The sequence below is a fragment of the Notamacropus eugenii genome, chromosome 3 (genome assembly GCF_028372415.1).
Source record: "Notamacropus eugenii isolate mMacEug1 chromosome 3, mMacEug1.pri_v2, whole genome shotgun sequence".
In the NCBI taxonomy this organism is placed as follows: Eukaryota; Metazoa; Chordata; class Mammalia; order Diprotodontia; family Macropodidae; genus Notamacropus; species Notamacropus eugenii.
This window is the reverse complement of record NC_092874.1, coordinates 417,868,922-417,888,252: the sequence shown is the minus strand read 5'-3', so window position 1 is coordinate 417,888,252 and position 19,331 is coordinate 417,868,922. Positions and strand designations below refer to the sequence as shown.

Sequence of the window (19,331 nt, the reverse complement as noted above, 5' to 3'; positions counted from 1 at the left end):
TTTTCATTGGTAAAATGAAAGGCTCAAAATACTTTTTATCATACCTGATTGTGGACTTTGTTTGGGAATTTTGGCTGCAGCTTGAGGGCTGGAAGTGGAGCGCATTCGCTGATTAGCAGAATTATGGATGCTACTGGGAACAACTGCAGAGATATTCTTTCGGGGTTTCATGTCTTGTAACCACATGGGAGAGGCTTCAAAGGCCTGCATTCTCCGAGAGTGGCTGTTTGCATTTACTTTAAGGTAGGCTTGGGCCTTGTATTCTTGAAGATCTCCATAATTGGCATCTGTCACCCGGCATTCATATAAGCCTTCATCCTTTTTTCTTACTTTGGAAATCTGAAGCTTGTGTGAGATATCATTTCCTTGTACTTTCACTGTCTGTAAAATTTTCAAAGAAAAAAATATATTGCTGTGTAAAACTCAGTTCAAAGTTTTTGTGGACTATACATGCTTATATGTAACATGGAAAAAAATTAATAGATTTGGGAACATGGGGTCAGAGAACTTTCATTTTCAAGTAGAATTTTAAAAATAATAAAAGTAGATGCTCTTTTTCATCTGTTCAATTAATTTGACAAAAATTTGTCAGAAGCCTCCACATGCCAGTGTTAGATGTGTAGAAGGGTCATACATTTCAGATTCAAGCTACCCATCTCCAGACTGTTAGTCAGGTGGTCTCCATTTCCAAAATTTAAGTATCTGGTCATGTTCTTATCTAATTGTGTGAGCAACTCTGTGATGGTTAGTTCTGGAAAGTACATTATGAAGTCAAAGAAGTGTTACTCTATGTTGAGTTCATAGATTATTCCAGTATACAATACAAATTAAAATACATTTTACTGGTCCAAAAGATGAACTGGGTGAGCAACTATGGAAGGATGTAAACAACTATAATTCTAATAAAGTGAAAAAAATCAAAATGTATGCACTACCAAAGTTCTTACAAGATATAATACACCAAATATCTATCATTTATATAGCACTTAGATGTTTGCAAAGAGCTTTCCATGAGATTTCTTTTGATCCTCAGAAGAATTATGTGAAGCAGGCACTATATATTTTAATATATATGGAAACTGAGGCTGACAGCGCTTGTAAGTGACATGTCCAGGATCATACAAACAGTAAGTATTTGGAGTAATACTCAAACTCAGGTCTTCCTAAGTCCAAGTCCATCACACCATCTATTATGCCACTTAGAAACGTCATGCATATAAGTTGTATACTCTTTTGGTATAGTCTTTTTTTACTGGGAAAGACATTTCTTGTTTGAGCTTAATTCAGGTCAAAAACGATGCACAAAATAGCATGCAGTGATAAGGATAAGTGGTTTTATAAGCTTGACTGGAGCCAGTTAAGTGGGTGATTCTAAGATTGGCTTCCACATATTTTCAAGTCCTACTTTTGACACAAATTGGCCATGTAACCCTGGGCAAGTTATTTAATTGCTCACTGCCCCAGGCAAGTTTCTGAAACTATAATGTACAGAGAACATACTGATCTACATTGGTAGAGAATATTTTCCCAATAGGAGTTGCTCTTCATACTGATGAAATTTCAGATACAGACCATAAATGTGTGTATGTCTTTATGAATACATCTATATGTATATTATCCCTGCCCAAGATCCATTTAGTGGATAATTTTTGAACCCTGCTGGCTTAGAGTGAATCTCAATCGTAACTTTCTCTTTGGAAGAGCAACCCTGAGGGTCTTGGTCTCCCAGCTTGATATTTTTTCTAATTAAAGAGGCCATCCCCTGACTGCTTCTTAAAGAGGCCTATTCAATTAATGGTCATTACCTCACTCTACCCGAAAAGGCCTTAGCCTAAAAGGGCAAGGGTCTCCCATTGCATCCTGGGCCATCTCCAATCATCCTGATGAATATCAGGTCACTGGATCCAGATGGCTGTGGAGGAGAAAGTGAGGCTGTTGACCTTGCACAGCCCTCCCTCACTCAAATCAAAGTCAACTCATGTCATCATTTCTCTGATGGCATGGTCCTCTTCAAGGATGAAGGACAAACACAACAATTTCTATCACAGGATTTTAATAAACTAAAGTTCATTAAACTTAAATATATGTGTGATACATATGTATGTGTATGTGAATATATGTATATGCATAAGCATATGTGTATGTGTATCTTTGGTAGATACAGGCCCAGATTTGTATCCAGGAACATCTGGGTTCAAATCATGCTCCTGGTATTTAATAATTAGTTCTTGAGACTATGAAAAATATAAATTTGAATTTGTGGATGGAATTTCCAAGATAGGTAGTTCTTCAAAATTTGAAATTATAAGTCAAGACATTTATAAATGAGTATCCATAGCATTATTTGTAAACAATAACCATAATTCCTAATAATTGTTCAGGGCTTTGAGACCTTTAAAGTTGTTGAATGTATGCACCATTTGATCCCTACAGCTAACCAATAAGATAACCAAGTAACTAATACTATAGCAGTTTTTCAGGGAAGGACACTAAAGTTCAAAATGTTTAATTGACTTTTCTGAAATCATATTATCAGTCGATAGCAGAATTGGGCCTCGGATCCAAGTCTTCTGGTGTTATCTAGTGATCTCCATTAAACTATGTGAATCTTTGTTTTTATAAGTTACTATTTGTGAATATAGGGCAGTAATATCTAAGTAGGAAAAACCATACAACAATTTTGCAAGGTGAGTACTACAGGTTTTATACATCTCATTTGACAGAGGATAAAACTGAGACTCATCAAAGAGAAGTAATTTGTCCACAATCATAAGTTAGTGTACAAGTACTAATTTGAACTCATTTTCCTGACTCCAGTTCTAAAACTTTGTTCATTATATTATAAACATCCATGTACGGAAAATTGCTAAGTTTTATGTGTCATATTTTATGAGTCACTCAGATTGAAGTGCAGATATAGAAACAAAGACAAGATGACTGCACACACTTGCATGTATAACTTGAATTATTATTCATTTCAGTAATAATCATTATATCTAATAATATTGAAGTGTTTGATGGATTTAGTAAGATAAACTGATGCTACTAGTTTCACATGATCTTTTATATAGCAAGTTGCTTATATGATGTAGATAGTTCATTCTGATCGCAAAATTTTATTGACTTTTTCAATTCCCCCACCATATCAATATGCAACCACTTGCTAAATCTCTGCACATCTACTTAAATGATATCTCTGACCATTTCTTTCCATTCTCAAGGTCTCAGTAGTTATCTCATGGGTTATTCTCCTGATTGGTCTCCGTGTTTTCTCCCTAATTTCTCTAATCCATCCTTTGCAGAGGTTTCAAAATAACTTTCTCAAGATCTTATCTTACCATAACATTTCTATAATGAAAAACTACAACTGCTCACTATTATCTCTAGTATATATTTTTTCTTCCTAGCCTTTAAAGGTTTTCACAATCTGATTCCATTTTCCTTTTCAAAGTTATAAGGTTATCCAGCTTCATACACTTTATCTTACATTCCCATCAAGCTGACCTATTTTCGAAGATAAGCGTTATTTTAAGTGCCTGGAATATATTTCCTCTTCACTTTTTTTCTCTTAAAAACCTTGACTTGGTTTAGAAGTGCCATATCCTACTAAAAGATTTTCCTGATTTTCTAGTACCTAATTATCTCCCTTTTTTTTGCAAATATTCATAGATTTATTTATCCTGGTAAGTGTTTCCAGAAAATGTAAGTTGCTTGATGGCAAGGATTGAGTATGTTTAGGAGTTGGTAGGGTGCCTTAGTATCACCAGGACCTAGCCATAATGCCTTGCATAAAGCATTTAATAAAATGCATGTTGAATATTTTTAAATTGAAGAAATTTAATGGGTTTAGTTTATCTTACTATAATATAGATGTGTCTTTAATGTGACGTGATTCACTTTATTGTTATATTATACTTTTAATGAAATTTTAAGAGAAGCATCCTTCTTATCTAGAGATTCCATTTTTGAATACCTCAATAAAGAATTTATCATATGTATTTAATGACTATGGCCTTCCATATGTTGGAAATATTCATTTCTTATTCTTAGAAATAGGTAACTGTGTCTGCATAAAGTGTCTTTTCACCCAGATCAGGAGTGAGGAACCTGCAACCCTTTGGATTCAGTCAAAGTTCCCTACCTGTAGCCTTGAGGCCACATGCGGCCCTCTAGGTCTTCAATTGCAGGCCTTTGACTGCATATAAAAGCTGTAATTAAGGACCTAACAGGCCACATGTGGTCTTGAGGCTGCTGGTCTCCCATCCCTGATGTACGTTCACACAGCAGGGACATCAACATTTTTATATAAAATGCTCTGTCTACAACAGAAAATAATGTTTAGAGATGTCTTGACCTATTTCTGCATGAAAAGTTATATGAACTTTTGAAAAATAGTAACAGAAGTTTAAATTAGTTAAATTTCAAATTACACTAATATTGTTACTCCCAAAGTATCACATGGCCATGTCCTTAGAAGATGATTGTTGTTGTTTTTCCAAAGCAATATGTTAACCAAAATTCAGGGAATATAAAACACCCATGTATCTTTAAATTAAAATGTTCATCAGTTTTAAAAACCTCAAATAAAGAGGCTTATATTTCAACACAAATGCATGAAACTTAAAAATTGATGTTACTTTCAGTAATATATACTCTTCTTAAGGCACTGTAGGAAATCTGTTTTTGTGCTTTCTAATTCAGAGAACACTGTTATTTATGTACTAGGTGCTTAATACATGTTGATGTTCTACAACTGGAATTAATGTAGTCAAAGCTTTATCATATTATCAACATCAAACGCTAATTCTTGCCATCAAATTTTAAAGTCTCACTGAGATATTCTCTATTAGTCTAATTTTTTTTTTCACTTTTATTTTTAACTTGTTAGGAAAGGAAGTCACTTATTTTCATTCAAAGTTAAAAATGACAGAAACAAGTTGCTATTCAGATTGTTGTCAGGAATATTAAAGAGCAAAAGTACTGTCCTAACTCTTATTTGTGAATGAGTTTGTGATGGAAGTACTCTGCAATCTAGAAATAAAATAGCACTTTATTATTTATATATTAATTATTATTTGAATTGTTTCATGCAAGGATCAGGCGATATGGATTCTGTAGTGAAAGCTGAAAGAAAAAAAAACTGCTTACAGGTTGTTGTTTTCTGGCTAATTCATTGTCTAATTCTCATACACCCCCACTTTCATTCAAAAACCTTTTAAAAATTAAATAATTTAAAGAGCTTCAGAATTAAATATCAATAAGTAGGTCACAGATTATTATTAGTTATATGTTAACAAATGAAAAGGATAAAGTAATATGAAGTATATGGGAAAGAGGCAGTTTTTCCTCTCATTTCTATAGTTCTTGAATGTACTTACGCTGATTTTTGTTCCATCGTTGTCTAGATCTCTTTCTGGCAAGAGCTCCACCTGTTGGAGAAAGATAACATTGCTTTAAAAAGGCGTGACTGAGCCTTGAGCTTTAGAAAGTCCCTGGAAAAGCTGACGACAGTCAGCAGTTCACTCGTATGCTAAGTGTGCCACCTATAGGCCGAACACCATTTTTTCCCCCCTCTGGAAAATAAGGATTTCTGCTTTGCCGAACAAGTTATTTGTTCATTTATTTTACAACATTTCTCTTTTTAAAATTTTATTTTTCCTTACACGAAAAGCAAGCGAACGCACTTACAGGACATACAGTTTTTAAAACGCGAGTTTTTGTTTGTTTCTGTTGGAGAAGTGGGTTAATGCAAAGGTTCAGAGTGGTTATGAAGGAAGGAGGCCCTCTACATAGTTATTTATTGAAGTAGGCTCCAGATTAAACAGCTTTAGCTCCAGAGAAATCAGAAGACAACTATGACTTACACAATTCTCCCTCTTGATCTTAGATTGGAGGGTTGGTCTGTTTAAATTCAGTTTACAGCTCATAGTTAAGAGAGGAAAAAAAAAAGAAAAGGTCTGTGACAGAGAGGGAGTGAAGGTGTCTGCACATGGATACTGTTTTGTTAATCCTGGATATTCGGCTGAGCTGATATTACGGTAATTCTTTCTCTCTGTCTGTCTGTCTGTCTGTCTGCCTCTCTCTCTCTTGTTTACTTTATCCTATTTAGGTAAATCAATGGCAAAAGAGGGGAGAAAGGGAAGAGAGGTCATTTTCCTTGGAGTCTTCTAAAGGGGTCTTACGGTATATATAAAAAATTTAGCATTTAAATCATCAAATTTAGTTGTAAGATCTCATGCTGTTTTCATTACAAACTGGTGAATTGCCATTAAATTCCCTTTAATAGAAGACAGATCTTCAATCCAAATGTAACCTAGGAAGGAATCCTATTGAATAGTGGTCTTGCAATGCTAGATATTCCTCAATGTGCATAGTGCTTGTGGCTTATGCTACAACCAAGCTCTGAAAAAGACAGGAATACAATTGCTTCCAGAAAGCCTTAGAGCTTCAGATCTTGCTTTCTGTGGCTGGTTACTTGTAGAAGATAGGAGTAGGGGTGAAGAGGGAAAGTTTCAGGCTGGGTTTGGATATACCTGAGCGCCTGTCACCTCTGCTCCAGTCTCCTGGTCCTCAGCTGCCCGCAAAAACCACCACTGTATTTCCAAGTAAACTGAGGCAGATCCACTCTGGAAAGCACATGACATTTCAACATTCTGTCCCTCAGTTGCTGTAACATTTCGAGGAAATTCGGTAAATTTTGCTGGAAGAAAAAGACATATGATTTGAATATATATTTCTTTTGATTTTCTTTCTTCCCTTCACATTTCACTCACCTTCATTTAAAAAAGTGACCTTTATTGTGTTTGTCTTTCCTTGATTTCTCTCCCAGTTCCCTTCTGACTCCTGTCCCATTTCTATAACATGCTTATATCACTTTCTTCTTATGACCAAATAATGGGAAAGCTAACTAGCATACCAATCACTCCCTTGAGCTCCCCAAGTTGCTCATAATTAAATTCAAGGATCCTTTCAGTGGAATGCAGTATTTCATGAAACTCATAAGGGATTCAATGCATAGCAATTTAGAAAATCAGTCCAGTGGATGCATTATTACATTTTGGAGGTGAAAGTGTAGCCTGTGAATCATTCAGCACCATTTTCCTAACTGTATTAGACACTGTGCATCTTTAATGTTTTAAAGAAGAGCTATCATTATGTATCAAGATGTACATCAAAAGAGGAGTTGCTATTTTCTCTCCCTTGCATTGCATTGCAGGCATCCATTGTTGCTTTTAGTAAACCAAGTTGCACTGGTTCTGACAAGCCTGGTAGACACCTTCATCTCCAAATTAACCTTCACCTTTGTCTCCAGCCTTTTATTTGCCAATATTGCAGCAGCTAAGACCCAGCTCAGAATACAATTGCTGGTGTTTCTGAGTGTAATGATTTTGTTGCCCCATCATTTTCTGTCTGTCTTCCTTCCTTTCTTTTTTCCTAGTCACCAAGATGATTTTACGCCTTCTTCTTGGCTCTCTACTTGCCAGTACTCTCTTGTAATCTGAACACCTGACATTTAGGAAAGTCACAAAGAACATTTCCTTTAGCCTAAAGACACACATTTAACAGTCAATAGTAGTAGTAACTTAGTTGCAAATAGAATGCATTAGATAGTTGTGTGAGTGTGTGTTTTTCCAAATCCAAGGGAGAATTTATGAAAGGCAGTTACTTCCTAACAATTCTTTTCAATTCTCTCTAAAGGTCATCTTCATAAGATTTGTGTGTATGTGAGGCAAGGAGCAGAAGTTCAGGACAGATTGTTCAGTTGTAGAGCAAGGCGGCAAGATCCTCCCTGGACTCACTTTTTAAATGATGGCACCATTATAGGTTATTTTTAATGAATTTACTATCCCCTTCTCCCCCAGAAAAAATATGGCTTCTATTAATTTCTATTTCTATTTAAAACATGAAGCAACGCATCCAAATATCTTCTCGTTAATGAATGAAAGAGTTTTCTCTCAGTCAATCTTAGTGCAGTACTTGAATTTGCAGAGGCGATGCAGTAATCAGCCCTGGCAGTGGCTTGTGATCTGTCCACCGTGCTGAAATGATCGCTGCAGCCCTCAAAGTTCCAAACAACTGGCTTTTTTTTTTTTTTTCTGCAGAGCAGGAAGCTACTGACTTGTAATGCAAGCAGCACCTTTTATTGGATCTTCAAAAGAATTGATCTTTTGTCAGATACACATACAAATAGGAGAGGTAAAAGAATTACTCATGGTAATGATAAAATTAGGGAAACCGAAAGGACATCAAAATGCATTCTGTCTTGACTGTTCTCCTACAACGAGTGTTTTAGTGATCTCATGGTCGTGCTGGTGCATGTTTGCAATGATTTTGTACACATGAGTGATACTTAATACATGTACACAGATAACACATCAGTACAATTTTCTTATGCTTTCTGAGTAACACGCATCCTGGACAGAAAACCTGGCTTTCTTTAGAATCAAGTGGGTTTTCCATTCAACTTAATAAAGCTTCCAAACAAAACGCTATTCACACTTTCCAAACCCATGGAATGTTTCTTTGGGAACTCTGACTACATTTGATCATTCAGTCATTTTCGGTCTCACTTTCTATATAGGGAGCACTCGCGCTCACTCAGCCAGCATCGACTTACCTTGAGAAGAAAGTCCTTGCTGTATATATAAAACAGAAAAGAAAATGAATCCAACATAAGCCAAAAAGATCCCCATTATTCCAAAACCGAAAAGAAAAATCACATCAGGTTAACCGACGCCAAAATGCCCTGGAAGAAATCCGTGCGAATCTATAAAAATGCTCTGCGTTGTTTCCCTGGATGCGACACTGAAAGCATTCTGCTCCTACTCAGCGGGTGGATTGTCTTTTGGGGAAAGGATATTGAGATGCACGGAAGATAAAATGGCCTGGCTCGGACGCTGTGGAACTGTAAGTCCAGATCCAGAGTAGAAATGGTGAAAAGTGGATCTCTGCTCCTTCGTTGCCCGTTTTCAGATACCTGGCAGCTTGTCCAACGTCAGCCTGCTGCTCAGGACTGCGTGATCACTGCTCTCCCTAAACACTGAACCAGTCTGAGAAGTGGGGAGTGGGCAAAAGGGGAGGGCTGGAGGACTCCGCTGTGCTTCCATTGCTTCAACTTTTCCCTCTAATGGTTACGATGATGCCTTTAACTCTGTACCTGCCAGATGGATCCTCGTCCTGCTGTGAACTTGCACTGGAAAATTAACTAGGAAAGAGATTTTGGCGCATTTTAAACCCAATCCTTCTAAAGGGCAGGAAGGTTTCTTCCCTTCAACACTTCCTTTTTTCCTTTCTTTTTTTTCTTTTCTTTCCTTTTTTTTTGTTTTGTTTTACATTGATATATTCTCTCCTGGCTTCGGATCTTTTATTCAGTGACTGAGAGAGTAATGCAGATTTTCATAAGGGGAATGTTAAAGATGGGGGGGGGGGGGGTCTTATGGGATAGAAAACTGAAGGGATTTGAGAACGGAAGTTAGAGGAACTGTTGAAAATGGGAAATATATATGGAGCATTTGAGTTATATGTGAAAGTTAATGATTTGGAGCGGTGTAAATAGTTAATATAAGAAAGTCAAGTTGCTTAGTTGTTAAATGTTTTGACTAAGAATATTCATAAGTTATGACTCTATGGATTTATTGCTGGTCTTTATCCAACCAAAGATAAACTGAATCCAAAAATATGATATAGTTGATAAAAAGAATATGGGAGGAAGAGAAAAAAGCAATATGCTTCATATTATTTCTAGAGTAAAAACAAAATCCTTTCATTGAAATATATTAATTTTGCAAAGACTACCCTCTACAAATATACAAGGGGGCAAGCATAAGATTGAGGAAGGTACAGTATCCTTCAAGATATTTCTTACCTCTTCACAATAAAACACTTATATAATATTCTCTGGAATCATAAAGACAAGCTATACTATTGTGGAAAACACACTAACCTTGAAGCTGAAGGGTTGGAGGAAATAAAAAAAAGTGATCATCTGTACTAGAGGAGGCAGATGATTAACTCTTAAATATATGCTGTTTCTTACTGAGGATTAAACAATAGAACATGTCATCTTAAGGAAAGATACTATGTGTTTTCAAAAAAGGGTCAGACATTAAAGCCAATCAATTTACATATTTCCCCCAAATATTATTTTTCATTCAAACTGGTTGATAAATATTTAATATCCATTATTATGTCCACAAAGTGATATAACAAATCTGAACTGATATTTGCAACCTTGAGCTCTTTCAAGAAGGCAATGCAGTGTGTGTGTGTGTATATATATATATATATATATATATATATATATATATATATATATATTCTCATTTCACAGATAAATAAATTGGAGCAGAGAAAGTACATTAATACCTACAGCAGCTGGACAAAATAACCATTAAAATATATACTGTGCATCTCAAGGCTATTTATTTGACTGCTGTTGTGTTTTCTTTCCACTGGCAGCTAAAAATAGTACAAGATTATCAACTTGGGTAGGGTAGATTCCACAAAAAATACTGTGCTCATTTTTTTTTTCTCTGTAAACTTAGACTATGTGACTTGCAGAAAATCATGGTGGAAATTCATGTTAGGATGAGAGTTCAGGAGCTGCTCAGCATTCATAACACTAGATCTTCCCCTTTTGTTTGATTTTGTCATCTCAGTTAAACCTTATGAAATTTAGATCATTCAAAGGAAAAGAGCTGTATTCTTGCCAAAACCTACTTTGATGGAGAAAGTGCCCTTAGAAAGATAATATGGTCATTTTGGCAGAGGGATTTCAACCAATCCCATCAGCTTCTAGTGTCAAACTTATAGTTTTGTCTATTTCAGTGGTTGCTAAGATAGTTTTGAGTTGTGTTTTCATGAAAAGTTATTATTTTGTTCAAATTTGCATTGCTTAAGACTTCACTTAAATTTATCTGATTTTTAAAATGGGAACAAAACTAGCATTTTGATTCTTATGTAACGTAAACCTGTTTCAAAATTTTACAAGACCCTTATAATCATCATATGAGAACTTATCAAAAACAGACTGCTTATATGAAAAAGCCAATCACTTGAACTGTTCTAAATATTGCTTGAAAAATAATATAAAATCTTAGAGGCAAACTATCTACTTATGTATATTCAATATTTCTCATTCTTTATTTATCTTGGTCATCAGAATAATGCCAATATCTCAAGTTAATGATTAAACTTGAAGTTATTTCCTTTCATAAGGAACAGTTTTCAGTTTTTGAAAAATTAAATAAATAAAAGGATCATATTTAGTAAAGTGACAAGATGAAGTAGTTTTTTTTTAATGTTCCAAAAGCTCTATTATCTTTAAAGACATCTCACTAGTAATAAAAAAAGAATGAAGAAGAAGAATGAGGGATATGAAAAGGGAGAAAATTTTCACAGAAGTTTGAATGTGTCAGATAAATCATAAGACTATTTAAAGATATCATCTATAAGATATGACTAGGAATGATGAGACAAAAACATGTTTAATTTCCCTCATAACAATATCTAGCTAGAGATGGTGTCATACATGTCTAATCCTTGTTATTGGCGTAGTTGAGTCTGGTAGATTTCTTGAGCTCAAAAGTTCTATGTTACTATGGGGCTAAACCAATCAGGTGTCTGCTTTAAATCTACCACCAATATTGTGAGCAGGAGGCCACTAGGCTTCCAAAGGAGGGTCAAACCAGTACTGATCAGAAACAGAAAAGGTGAAAGCTCCTATGCCAATCAGTAGTGGGATTGGGTTGTTGAGTGAATGTTGCACTTCCCATTCAGGGTGAGTTAGAGAAACACATTCTCAAAAATAAGTATCAAATGAAATTTACATTTTGGTATTTCATAAGCTAGATAGTCACGTTCTCTTAAAAGTTATTTTCTCTCCTAAAAGTTGTGGCAATTAAGTGCATTTATATTACCTTATAAATATTGCATTGCCCCTTTCCAAGCTAAAGTAATATTTTTATTCAAATTTGGAATGCTAAGAAAATGCAAAAATGAGCATATTCTATATTATTCTTGAATTTAAAAAAACAATTAATAAAGTGATATGATTAACTAGTAAGTGATCATCATAAGTCCTCTGATTGTCTTTGTAATATGTCAATGTCATTGAAGGCAGACACTTTGTATATGTAGTTTTTGGAAATAGAAAGTACATCTTGATAATAGAAGGCACTCAATTCTTCTCATTTCCATTGAATTGTATTCTTATTTTATTATTTTTGTCTATCCAGGGTCAATATTAACTATGGTCAATGTGGTACAGTATACAAAGCACAGGAAAGCCAGTTAGGAGCAACCTGAGTTTGAATACTAATATGGTTACTAACTGCTCACCACTGGAAAAAAAAAAAAGCATTTCTCTACTCCATGCCTGTTTTTAATTCTGTAAAGTGGGAGTAATAATATTTGTATTTCTGAACTAATGGTATTTCAGTAGGTGATAACATTTTGTAAATGCTTAAAACTGCCATAGAGTTGGGAGTTTTAATTTTTTTCAGCCACCTCTCCATTTATAGCCCATATTTTTATCTCTTCTTCATATAATCCATTTTACTGAAAATATCATATAATTTTTCTGCTACAATCTGAATTAGACAATTATAAGAAAAAATTGTACAACCATTTAAATAGAATAGGTGAAATGAAAAATGAAACAAATACAAGCAGATAGCCCCAAAAAGGAGAAAGAATGTTAAAAGAAAGCCAACAATATACCTAACCCCATTTTTTCTGATATTTACAAATGTTTCCTAGGATGACTCATTTAGAAAGCTATCAACTTGGATAGTTGATTATCTATACTTGTTCAATCTCCACTTCTAAGTGTAGAATCTTGATTTACAGTCTCCCATGCTTTATTGAAGAGGAGAAAATCAATTAGAAATGTATAATAATGATTGTATGGATAGAGTTACATCATTTTCCAAAATTCTACATTTTTTGCTATTGTGTAAACTAAAAATAATGGAGATTACTTATTTTTCACTTTTTATTTAGTTTATTTATCATCATATACATTGAAGGTCATAATTCTCTGATAATATAAATCCTAATAACCACCATTTTTTTCATATTCACACCATGTCAACCTAACCTGTTAGAGTTAAATCTGGGAGGGATTCATAATTTTACAAGTTTTTTCACCTTTGCACTGCTGACTACATCTTCAATGTCTCCACTGTACTATTTTTGTTTTTAATTTTCATCTATTTTTAACACAATAGTCTATTGAGTCATTATGCTCAAATCCCTTCTATGCTTACTTCATTCTGTAACCTCTTCATTTCGGAGCATTTCAAACATCACCCATAGTGCAATCAACCATTAGCTCTTCCAAATATGCCTTCCATAATGCATTACCACTCTTAATTCATACAATATAATTTTAAATCATGTTTTACATAATGATCTGAGGAGATCTTCAAGAAGATCTGGGGAGAGAAAAGTCAGTTTCATACTACCTATTTGATCCATGATCTCATTAGCCTCTGATTAATTTGGGGCAAACAAATATACATCTTGAAAAGTTGAAACATTCATAGGAAAGCCTCTCTTCTGAATTATAATAATAGTCTTCTGCTTAGTCTCCCTGACTCCAGTCTGCCTGTACAATTCATCCTACACACATGTGTAGCATTTTGACAGTTTTCAGTATAATAATCTTGCTAAGGAATAGGAATTGTCATGTTACTACACTATTAAAAAATAATGGCTCCTTATGGCTTCTAGGGAAAAATATACACATTCATTAAAGTATTTTAGACACTCCATAATAGGTCTATAACCTACTTTTCAATCTTTACTCTGCATTATTCCCTTTGATAAACTCTGCATTCCAGCTAAACACTAATGGAAAATTAATTTAAGGTATAGATAGATAGAAATCCATAGAAAATTAATGGGATATGTAGATAGACCTACATATATTGATCTATCTCTCCATTTAGTTTTCCACTAGTATATTAATGGGAGATATAGATAGATTGATAGATCATAGCAATTTATCTATGTCTTCCACTAATGTTCCATTAATATCATATATAGCTTTACTATATAGTATTATTTATATATTGCACATATGCATATGAATACAAAAATATTATCCATTCCAATTTTATGTACTTTAAAAGTCATCCCCCATGCTTTAAATATACTTCTTTATGTATGTATACACATATCCTCTTCTTCCTTCAAAGGTCAATTCAGGAGCTACCTCTTTTCTATATTTTTATGAAATACATAGAGATAATTAAACCACCATAAACCTTATATTTGTAGGATCACAGGATTTCAGGTTAGAGGTGGAAAAAAGCTGAATTAAATTCAATTTGAAGAAAATGTTGAGGACACTAATTTTCTAAAGTCTTCACCTTTGATCCAAAGTTTGCAAAGACTGTCTTAGCAGAACACAGACACATAGGTCCTGAAACACTGTGAAGCATTCAATCACTGGTCAACCCAATGTTTGTATGACATTTGAGAAGCAGCTTCAATAAATTTAGAAAAGTTCATATATGATGTATAAAACAAAGCAACTGGATTAAATTATCATATATATATATGTATATGTGTGTATATATATGTATATGTATGTATGTATACATACATACATATACATACACAGTATTTATCTCCAGGGTTTGGGTTGTTTTTTTGTTTTGTTTTGTTTTTTGTTTTTTTGTCTTTTTGCCAAGTCAATTTGTGGTGAATAAAAGCATGGAGGGGATAACAATTTTCTTTTATGTTAGGTGCATATACATATATGTATATATATATATATATACATATATATACATATACACACACACATTCACACATTCTTGGAATCATGGATTTTTAAAATATCGTGATAAGTATTTGATTTTAAGTGGAATTTTTTTGTATGTATAGGACTAAGCTATTTCCTTTTTCTCTTTTCTCCTATTACATTGTACATGGTAAAAACATTAGACTATATCCCCTTCAAGGACCTGAATGCATTGTCTGAATACAAATATTACATAATGCATACTTTTGTGATGATGCAGTTACCTGGCAGAGTCTGCATTTCCAAGACAGTCAATTAAATCAGTTTATCCTAAGGTGAGCTGTCTAAGTAGAAATATGAAATGAATTCTATAATGTTAAGATCCTCCATTTGCTTTTGGTTTAAAGATATAGTCATTAGAGACACATGAAGTAATGTGTTGCAGAAAATCATAGTAAGGATATATGTATATGTAATATTAGTTGCCTTCAAATATGTGTAGATTTGTCACGTGGAGGAGAAATTTAGACATTATTTTTGGTCTTATAGGGGAGAAGTATGAGTAATGAATGGGCATTACAAAAAGACCAAATTAGGTTGAATGTCAAGAAACACATGAAACAACAACAAGAACTACTACCAAGGATAAGAATAAGAACTTCCTTAAAGAACCTTACAAAAGTGACCTGAGCTGCTTTGAAAGATGGTATATTTCCTTTCCTTGGAATTTCCTTAATTGTAAAATGAAGACAATAATAACATCTTCCTTTAAGTTACTGTGAGCATCAAATGATAAAACATCTCTTTAAAACAAAATGGTTAGCATAGCTTGTGGCATATAGCAAGTGCTATAAATGTTTACTTCCTATTCTCTTCTCTATATAGGTTTTACTACATGACCAGAAAATTCCCTGGGACTCTCAAATTCAGTGAATTCTGTGGCCAGTTTAATTCATGACAAAGGCTTTGTAGATATATAATTTAGTCTGATATTTTAGATGCTCCATAAATATATGGATGTAGGGCAGCTAAGTGACAAAATGGACAGGGTGCCTGTCCTGGAGTCTGGAAGGTTCATCTCCTTGAGTTCAAATCTCATCTTCAGATACTTATTAGCTGTGTCCCTGGGCTAGTTATTTAACCCTGTTTGCGTCAGTTTCTTAACTGTAAAATGAGCTAGGGAAAGAAATTGCAAACCACCCCAGTATTCTTGTCAGGAAAACTCCACAAGGGGTCAAGATTGAAATGACAAGATTGAAATGACTCAACAACAAAAAAAGCATATGAACCTATGCCCACTAATTAAATCACTAAAAATTCTAACTTCACATCAAGACTAGAATAAAATATATAGATCTGATTCTCCCTACCCTTGGAATCTTCCACAATGTACCTCTTGAAATAAATCATGGAAAGGCTTAAGTTATTTATATTTAAATATTATTCTCTGTAAAATTTTGCTTTTAAGATTAATTATAAATATGAAATTGGATTTCAATAAATTCTAGGCAGATCACTGACACCACAGTCTTCTCTTGTGGTTTTACAAAATAAATGCCTTCTCAGACTGATCTTTCTCAAAAATATGAGATCTTAATGGTTTTATTCACATATCCTTCCTGCATTTATATAATCATGAATATTAGAAAGAAAAAAATGTTTTCTCTGTATAAAACGTAAACTTGATCTAGCACTAGAACTCTACTTGACAAGTAACAAGGAGGTTACAGATTATATATATATATATATATATATATATATATATATATATATATATATATATATATATATATATATATATATATATATATATATATCCAGGAATTCTGTGAGTTCCAAAATTGGAGGTGGAGGGGAATTTTAGGAAAGACTGGAGTATTTTAGATTTGCTTCAAGGTTTGTGACATTATTTACTAATTTTAAGATATGTTTTCTTGTTTGGAAAAATATAGGTTTGATTAGACTTGAATAACTATCTTCTCTATTTTTATGCAATAGATAATTATTTTGTGAAAGAAAGTAGAAATAGAAAATAAGCAGATATTCTTCAACAATCTGTAATTTTCACGCATACTCATAATTCCATGCTTACATTTACAATTTGAATAAAAGTAAACAGAAAATAAGTGATAATACTTTACTTTAATCCTATCTAAAGCTTTTCCAAAGGATACAAAGCAGTTTACAAACAAATGATTAATCCTGCCTACTTCCCAACATTTGAGTAAGTACCAAAAGGAAAAAGTCATTCTCTGAATCAGGCAGTGGGTAGAAAGAACTATGGGTTTAGAATCAGAAGACCTGGATTCAAAATCTCTGCTTCTTGGTGCCTTTCTCACCTTGAGAAAATTGTTAAATTTCCCTGAGCCTCAGTTTCTTCAAATATAAAATAAGGTCACGGAACTAAATATTGATATATATTCTTTCACTTCTGATATTCCACAGGCATATGCTAGAATTTTTCCATATTCCCTAGGCTTAATATAAAGCAGATAAACATGTATATCAAATTGAGAATGAGGAATTAATAACTTTTGTGCCTTTTGTGACTGTTCTAATTGAAGTTTCGGCTTGCATATCTGCTCCAGGAGTTGGCCCTGCTGCTGGGTTGTGCTGAAAATAGGGTCTCTCTGTGGCTAGGCCCTAGGGTGAGACTTCACTACTGGTCAGCAGTGGGGTCAAAGTCTAGCTGGTGGCTTGTGCTAGAAGTGGTGTTGCTAGGGTGGGACCTTGCTGTGCTGCATAGACTTCCCACTTGCCTGGCTCAGGAGAATAAAATATGATTGGTGGCCTTATACAGCCCTCCATCACTCAAATCAAAGTCAACTGTGAGTCATGTCATCATCTTGATGTCAAGAACGAAGGACAAACACAACCTGTGAGTGAGTAGCAGCTCCTCTTCTCTCCTCTCCTGTCCTCTCCTGTCCTCTCTTCTGCTGTCCTCTCTTCTCCTTTCTTCTCCTCTGGTGTTCTAGCCAGGGAAAGGTACAATCCATGGCCAAAAGCTACCTTTTCTCCTCTGGGCTAACTGACTACATTTCTTGCTCAAAGATCAAGACTTAAACCCAATTCCCTCTGGAGATCATAGACTGGACAACAAGTCCCCATCCACCTAGCACAGAGTGAATGTAATAACTAAATAGCAAGAATATATCTTTTACCCAGGAAACCTGAGGATCTTCCCCTCCCAGTTTGATTTTTTTTTATTAAAGGGACCATCCCTTGAGTAAATTAAAGATGCCTATTCATTGAATGGGTATATCTCACTCAAACTGAGAATTCTTAGCCTGAAGTGGTCAGGGTTTCCCATTGCATCTTGGGCCATCTCCAGTCATGCTGGTGAGTATCTGGTTACTGGACCTAGATGGCTCAGGAGAAGAAAGTGAGGTTGTGACCTTGCACAGCCCTTCCTCGCTCACTCAAATCAAAGCCAACTGTGAGTCATGACATAATCTTGATGTCAAGGTCCTCTTTGAGAAAGAAGGACAAACACAGCAACCGCAACAACAACAATTGGAGTTTCAAGACAACATGTGTGAGAATCCTGAGGGTCTTTATAGATAAGATGAAATGGTGATGAGTTATGGGATGAACTTTGTTAATATTCCTTCATATGACTCAGGCCAACTTATTTCCTCTGTGAACCTGTACTATGTTCTTTAAAATAAAAATGGAGAGGGGTCTGCCTTAAGTTATAAATTACCTAATTTTGTGGCTATCTAAGGATGCATAACAATCTCCAAAAGTCTAAAACTCACCAGATACATGTAATTTTCACCCACACTTTGTTTTATTTTTGTTTTTCCTTCCCACTCTCCATCACTCAATTACTCCATGCCTCTTATTGCTGAGAAATCCAAAGGCTTTTCTACAAGACATGGGTGGGGCATGGAGTTGGAGGAAATAGGAAAGAGGAAAGAATTGATTGTAGGAACAATCCAAGGACATTTAGGAGCTATCCAAAGATTCATTTTGACATTCATTTACAAAATCAGAACGACTATTAGACCCAAAATTTCATAACACTGATGCTAATACTAAAAGTACTTAAATACTACTTACTATCTTTTAAGGCATATAATGTACATAAAAAATCAATTCCAAGAATACCAGATAACTATTTCCTTCTGTCACATGTCTTGCAGTCTTCCTATCTCATTTCAATCTGCTTGTATCTTCCATCATAACCACTATCTGGGATTGTCGATATGTCCAAGAGGTTCCTAAGCACATATCAGGTCTGGTACAGCTTTTCAGCAAAAATTAAGATAGGATTCAGAAAGGAAATAGACAGAGATGCCAACAAATTCTAACCCAAAGTGTGACCTTGAAGGAAAAAATTTTAACTCAAGTCTGTTGCCCACATTTTATACTCAAAATAATGTTTATAAATAAAAATTCTTTACTTTTACAACACCTTATGGTAAGAAAGCACTTTCTTACATGCACTTCATTCTTATAATTAGATTGTGAATTAGATAGCAGAAATAGTATTATCAAAATTTTATAGATGTGGAAAACAAAGCTTGCTAAGCTCAGTGACTTGCTTAATGTAATATTGTTAGTAAAACTCAAGGAT

General features: G+C 34.3%; 1 protein-coding gene across 2 annotated transcripts in view; it reads right to left on the bottom strand.

The window, feature by feature from the left end:
- VSTM2A (V-set and transmembrane domain containing 2A) overlaps positions 1–9,203 on the bottom strand; it is a 35,681-nt gene extending 26,478 nt beyond the window's left edge. For both annotated transcript variants that reach the window (XM_072598189.1, XM_072598190.1), the window contains exons 1-4: positions 8,618–9,203; positions 6,534–6,700; positions 5,379–5,429; positions 45–381 (exon numbers count right to left, since the gene is read on the bottom strand). In XM_072598189.1, the coding sequence (XP_072454290.1) occupies positions 45–381; positions 5,379–5,429; positions 6,534–6,700; positions 8,618–8,693 (631 nt within the window). In that variant the 5' untranslated portion in view covers positions 8,694–9,203. The remainder of the gene's footprint in view (positions 1–44; positions 382–5,378; positions 5,430–6,533; positions 6,701–8,617) is intronic.
- Between the last annotated feature and the right edge of the window lie 10,128 nt (positions 9,204–19,331).